The sequence below is a fragment of the Anopheles nili genome, chromosome 3, assembly GCF_943737925.1.
Source record: "Anopheles nili chromosome 3, idAnoNiliSN_F5_01, whole genome shotgun sequence".
NCBI lineage: Eukaryota > Metazoa > Arthropoda > Insecta > Diptera > Culicidae > Anopheles > Anopheles nili.
In genome coordinates, this window is record NC_071292.1 from 17,603,007 (window position 1) to 17,609,891 (window position 6,885).

Here is a 6,885-nt window from a genome sequence, read left to right on the forward strand (position 1 = left end):
AATACTAACATTAACTGTTTCGATTTGAAAGAATGTATTACAACTATTCGGTCGGCTCACTTACACTAGCTAACATAAAAATCGCCATAATTCTCCCCCAGCGAGCCGTCACACGCGTGGATAACAACAGATCCGCACGTACGCACCGCTGGCCCAGTCGTGACGCACAGTAATTACAGTACTACATACTTAACAAAACCTTCCTAATCAGTTTCCTCTTCCTAAAGAGGCGTTCGTGCGTCTATGCAAATAAAAAAAAAAGTTAAAGGAGGGATCGTAATTCTCAGAGAACGGCGTCAGCCCAAGCCATGCCTGGCTGGCCCCAAAAGCACGGATGCAGTTTGTTGCCGATGTTTACTTCTTCTGCTTCATCTTCTTCTTCTTTTTTTTTTAATGATTATTTCACCTCCTCACGTCTCGTATCACCACGTCGCATCGGCTGCAGCGTCCAAGCGGTAATGTTGCGATGCGAAACGAAAGACTTGCTCCGGCTGTCCTACACTAAAAAGCGACGAACCCGCGCTATCATATCAGTCACCGTTAAAATACTCACGCCAGCGTTTCGTGGCGCGCACAGGTTCTTCCTAGGGTTCTATCGCTAATAAAAAATATACCGTTCCGCGGCACACATACACACACGCACACATACACGTTCACACATACGTTCAGACGGTTCGTTCGCGGAGTTAGCCGCCTTTCGACCGCCCGGTAGTCTAGTCGACGTCAGCCAGCGCCATCAGATCGACGGTTTTGAGCTCGCACCCATCGGAATCACCCTCGGAGGTGGCCAGCGACCCGTCGGTTCCAATCGAGGTGCCAGAAGGTGCCCCGGTTAGGTCGAACGCACCGCCAGTGCCGCCGGCCGTCGCGCCCAGATTGTGCGTGAGGCTGTGCCGCCGGAGGTCACAATTCCGTCGGAACACCTTGCCGCAGGCGATGCAGTGGTACGGCTTGATGTCGGTGTGGGTGAGCAGGTGCGTCTTGAGATTCGAGCGCTGGTTGAAGCTGCGGCTGCACACCGGACACTTGTGGGGTGACTCCTCCATGTGCAGTATCTTGTGCACGGCCAGCGTCCGCGACTGGCAGAATCCTTTTCCGCATTCCAGGCATTTGAACGGTTTCTCCTTCGAGTGGATGTAGCTGCAGGACGCGGAGCGATGGGAGGGTGGCCAAACCATGGGGGGACGGGAGAGACAGAAAAAAAAGGAACACGGTTCGAAACGGAATTAATAAAAAAAATATGAAAAAACTACGCAAAGACCGCATCCATCATAGGTGTATGCGTGCTTGTAAATATATAAATATTGTATAGCGTAAGGAGGGAGACAGGAGAAAAACAAAAACGAGCCACAAATGAAGCCGGTGAGTGGTAAGTATTTAAAGCGATAAGAGCGAAGAAAAGGCACACGAAACAAGAAAGTTACGGAAAGCGTGGAGATGAACAAAAAGGCGGCAAAGCAAACTCGAACTCTTCCCCCACCGTGGGTGATGAGAAAAAAAAAGGAGCCTCCTCCAAATGAAGAATGAGAAAAGCAAAGATGCTGGCGATGTTTATGGGTTTTTTTCTTCTTCTTCTGTTCGCTGTATAATGCGTGGTTATTTCTGAGGCGAGCGCACGGGGCAGCGATCGGCGAAGGATCGTGGATTCGGGCAAAGCGCGACCCTTCCCGGTGCGGTCCGTTTTTCTTCCTGTATCGCGCGCAAGATTAAGCATTAACAGATGTCGGATGCATAAAAACATAATATTTTTATATTGATTTCATCAATTGTCTAGTCATCGCATCGGCCATCGCGCTCGGCCCATGGAGCTTGGGCAGGATTTTGCCGCCCAATGGCCCAACGGCCACGCGCACTCGAACGTGCTCAATCGATGCCCAGGGTGATCGGCAGGATCGAGATAATAAAACGCGAGAAGAACGATCTGGCGATCGGTTGGACGGGTGAAAAATCGATCCTCGTCCGGTGCCCGTCCGGGATCGTGTTTCGAGGGGCGAGCTGATCGCTTGGTGAGCCGTTTTTTGGTTTTTGCTTCATTTTACTCTTTCTCTCTCTCTCTCTGGCAAGTACTTTTTACACAATTCCTAATTGAACCATTGTAGGGGCTCGGATTGCCACGTTTGAATTGCTATTTATTTCCCCATCGAAAGCTATTTAGCGACTATTAGGCTTACGTGAGAAAAAGCTTATCAACCATACGTGGACAGGGAACGATCCTTCATGTCATGATTTTTTGTATCGATTAGAAAAAGAAGAAAAAAAACCTCCTGAGTAGGAAAACCGTCGGGAGAGATCCTCTTTGGGATCTTTCTGTAATTCTAGGAGTATTTTCAATGCATGCAATGGATACCTAATTAAACGCTACAATTGAAACCGACCTTATCAAACGTTAAGTTTTGTTTTATAAACACTAAACTTGTTCAAACGAAAATGTCCTTGTTCTGGTTCAAGCCTCCTAATGATAATTTGTATCAACAATGCGCTGGATGGATGGAGAGAATTCGTTTAGCTTTCCATGGCCCGGAGAAGTAATGCGTGTTTTAGTAGCACAAAAAGAAAAGAGCCCATAGATTAGCTCACGCCACACGGAAACGTGATGATGTGATGGAAAAGGAATGCGTGGGTGGTTGGGATTAGCCCTTCGGCGGTGAAGTGTCGGGATGAAGCGAAAGTTAAGCTAAGTAGATTAGCAAAAGCGAAACAGTATCACAATTGTCTACCTACCTTAACTTACGCCAAAAATGCATTTCTGTGCCGTTCGACGAGCGAGAAAAAAGCTCTCCCATTCGCGATAGGCACACATTCGGGCGCGCACACACACACGCGCGCGCGCACACACACATACACGCGTCCCGGATACACCGGATGGATCATCGATCGGACGCGCGCGCGCGCGCGCGCGAGCTTTCCTTCTGCCGCGCCAAATGCCACGAAAAGTGTGCGCCCAAACTGATGCTCCTGTTCCTTTTTTTTTATTCCGACGGGGAATTTTGTCTGTCGGTACGGCTGGGGATGTGTTTTAAGTGTGCGGTTTCCCTGTTCCTCACTCCACCTAACAACCCTCGTAGCTCGTGCCACGGTGATAGGAATTCGTTTGAATAATGCACCTTATCGGTGGCGGTGTCAAGTTGAGCGCTAAAATGGTCGTCCAGCTGTCAGTGGCGATGCCACTTATTTATCATCTTGCAAACAGCGATTTCAACACGGCGACCATCGGGAATTAGTAATTTACGCCCGGCCACTTCGCTGCATTGTGTATCGCCGGGTTTCTCTCTCTGTCTCTCTCTCTCTCTCTCTCTCTCTCTCTCTCTGCATCACGGTATTTCGCTTCCCTGCGACTAACGAGTGGTTCATTCAAGTCGAGTGTCTGTTTTTTTTTGCTCTCACCCCACACCGGTTGCGAGGGTGCGACTTATCGAAAAATCATAAATTAAATGTGCGACACACATTTCTCGTTGCCACTCGAGCCCGGGTGCCAAGCCCGAACGCGAGGTGAGGTTTCGAAAGTGCCGAGAATCAATTTACATATCGTCGAAATGAGAAATGGAAGTTACTTCTTCCCCCGGTGTTTGGGTTTGCGTGGACACGGACGCCGATGGGCGAAACCTGCGCCCGCGATACACCCACCCAGTCCGAGGCACGCCAGCGGCTGGAAATGGATGCCATAAATTAGGAGGATCCACTCGCCAAAGTGATCGTACCCGCGCGGTCACGCTTCGTGTGTGCTCATCCGTTTCGCTACCACGCTAAGGATACGCTGCTGATGCGAGCTTTTTTTCTGGCTAGCTTTTTTTTTTTTTTTGGAGGGGAGACAATAAACATTAGGCGTAACTTTGCCAGCTTAGAGGGTGCTTTATTCAACTTGTTACACAAACAAACGCCTTAGAACAATATCATACACGCACGGTATCAGCTATGAGAATCTTTTCTATCGTCGCTTTATCCAAAGCCCGGGCAGCCTTTTTTGCTCACGGAATGGAAACGATTGCAGCAGGAATCAGGTGCCGCAGGAAAAAAAGTGTCTTTTAGGTTTGTTTTTTCACCCTCTAAGTCACCGCAACACACTCGACGGAGTGAACAGGAACAGCAAAAGATAGAGAGAGAGAGAGAGAAAAAGAACAGCAACGAAAAAAGCCCAAAAAAAACTCCCAAAATCCCTCGACTTATCTCCGGCTTGGGGGCTCTGTTTTATTGGCTTCCAAAGCGCCTGCTAATGCCACCTCGTAATCTGTTACCGATCTTAAAAGCATCTATAAACACATGGCACATGCACGCGCAAGGCTGGCGGCTCAGAAAAGCTCGAACGGAGCCGCACGGCGGTAATAGGAGCGGCTCCTCGTGGTCCGGTAAATCGAGCCGTTTAAAGGTGACCGAGACCTCGTTTGCGCTGGCCGCAATAAACCCTACGAAAAACGAAACGTTTCGATTGACCTTAAGCGGATAAGGCGTCAAGTAGCTGCTGGTGGTACTTCTGCTCCTGCTGCTCGGTTAAAGCGCTCTACGGAAGTGAAAACTCGATGCAAAATGCATCTGCTAATCTGCAATAAACTGCAACAAATGGGGCTTAGCTAATGGGTTTGCGATTCCTTTTCATCCCTTCGTGCCTTTTTTCGGTCGCGAATTGTATTAAACATCCTTACGGGAGCTTTCGCTTGTGACTGTGTATGTGCGTGTGTGTGTGTGTAGTTAAAAGGACTACGATTGCATCACCGACACGTAGACAGGATGCTTTCGCCTTGCTTCATCTAAGCTCTCACCCGGCAAGGACATCGCAACGCCATTTATTTATTCATCTCTCTCACTCTCTCTCTCTCTCTCTCAATGCTTTCTTATAAACTGTCATTCTTTCTCTCTCCTTCGCTCACTGCTTTTGCTCTCTTACTCTCAGACGGTCCTGCAGGGAGGATGTGGTTGCACTCTTGATATCGGGGTTCGATTTATCCGATCCACGCAACAGTATGGGTGAGGGACAGCGGGAAAAAAAGAGAAGAAACATCAGAACAAAAGATCAGCATGATGGTTCGCCAGTAGCGGGAAGGCCGGGAAAGAGCGGAGCAGAGAGAGAGAGAGAGAGAAAGAGAGATTGTGTGTTTGTGAAAGGATATAGGCGGAGGATCGCAGGGCCAGGATCGATGTCGCGCTTACCGGTGGTCGCGCAGGTGATCCTGCCGACGGAAGGCTTTGCCGCAGATATCGCACGAGTACGGCCGTTCGTCCGTGTGTGTGCGCTCGTGGATGAGCAGGTTGTACGACTTGGTGAACTGTCGGTTGCAGAACTTGCAGATGAACTGCTTCTTGGGCCGTTGGCCACTCGCCCCAGCCACGGCCGTCGTTCCGGCGGGTGATGACGATGCCGTTGATGTCGCCGGTGCCTGCAGATCCTTGCCACCAAGGACACCACCTGTGATGGACGCGGTGATGGTGGATCCACTCGATCCACCACTACTCACCGCGGCCAGTGTCTTCATTTTGTCAGCCGTCATTTGCTGGTGAAAGGCGGCGTTTAACAGCAGACTGGGATAGCCACCATCGAGCGAATTGCCGTCGGACGCATCGTCCGGACCACCGTCGGGTCCATCGTCGAAGTTGAGATCTTCGTCCTGATCGAGCACAGGAAGCTCGTCTGAAAGCTCGTTCCCCTGCAGCAGCATCGCTGGTCCTGACGTGTCCATGAACATGTCCTCGCCGAGTGAATCGCCACCGGTCGCTGTGGCGTTCGAGGCTGAAGAGTCACCTCCAGAGCCGGGGCCCGTGATGGGCATCGAAGGCAGGGGTTGCGTAGAGCGAGAAACACCAGGTGCGGCCAAACGAAGCACCTCCGATTTGCTGGTGATCCGTTGCAGCGTCAGATAGGACTCGAGCGCCTGCAGGTTCAGAGCGGCTGCGGCGGCTGAATTGGCCGGCATTAGAGCGGCCTGCTGAAGGCTCGTCACCATCGTGTTCTGAAGGGACAGCACCACGGCAGCAGCGGCCGCAAAATCACCCGGTTGTGCTGTGGCCGCCGTTCGACCGCTGGCGGCTGCAGCAGCGGCTGCAGCTGCTGCAGCAGCCGCCACAGCCACAGCCGCCGATTCGTTCGATTGCTGATCCATTCCCCCGTGTTGGGAACCGTTCTCGAGGGTGCTCGGTGCGCTGGCGGAAGTCCTCACGGCGACACCGGCACGCTTCAATAGCATCTAGCGGCCGCGCCGAATCTTGCTTGAGCCTTTTTCCGACGGCAAGCGCTCCTTCGCGTGAACTCGCAGCTCGCCGAACGAACGCCCATAAATTAGGCCACCGTTCGTGCGGACCTCCGTTTTGGGTGAGGCTTATCAGCAACGGTCGCTATCAATTGACACCACGCCGTCGGTACACATACGACCTCATACTACACACACACACACGCACACGTACACACACACACGCACACTGAGAGCTACTTGAGCACACCTTAACGAGTCATGCGCGGTTGGACCGTTCGTCGTTCGCAGTTCGTTTTGCTAATCGCGTTCACTCCTACGCTATCGCTTTTGGGTCCGCCCCCAGGCCAAAGCCTTATCAGTTGACGTGTGCACACACACACGTCCCGGGTCACACACACTCACACCCACACACACCCACACACGCACACACACAGGCAGCCGGCACACAAACAAAAGCACCACCGCGCGTCCTGACGGTGCACGGATACGGGATACGCGTGTCGCGCGTGAAAAGCTTCTCGTGCGTGCGGGAAAATCGCGGGTGCCGGGAAAACCCGCTTGCCTGGCAGGCCTGGCCACAAATCCTGCAAGTCTGGTCTGGTAGGTCCGGTGTAAGCGCGCGCGCACCAGCGTCAGTTCTGCCGTCGTCTACCGTATTGCGCTGGATAACTGGCACTGCTACACTGATTCTTGCGCTCTTCTACGA

The 6,885-nt window shown here is 51.8% G+C and overlaps 1 protein-coding gene across 1 annotated transcript; it reads right to left on the bottom strand.

The window, feature by feature from the left end:
* Positions 1–713: 713 nt before the first annotated feature.
* LOC128723807 (protein sister of odd and bowel) lies at positions 714–6,173 on the bottom strand. The gene is made up of 2 exons (XM_053817572.1): positions 5,143–6,173; positions 714–1,140 (listed from the first exon to the last, which is right to left on the bottom strand). Exons 1-2 carry the CDS (start codon positions 6,171–6,173, stop codon positions 714–716), a joined length of 1,458 nt encoding a protein of 485 aa, XP_053673547.1.
* Between the last annotated feature and the right edge of the window lie 712 nt (positions 6,174–6,885).

What these genes read in the sequence shown, in the direction of transcription:
- LOC128723807 (XM_053817572.1), bottom strand. Translation starts at nt 6,173, where the DNA reads ATGCTATTGAAGCGTGCCGGTGTCGCCGTGAGGACTTCCGCCAGCGCA. An exon ending in GATCACCTGCGCGACCACCG is followed by an intron (nt 1,141 to 5,142) that starts GTAAGCGCGACA and finishes CGCGTCCTGCAG; the next exon opens with CTACATCCACTCGAAGGAGA.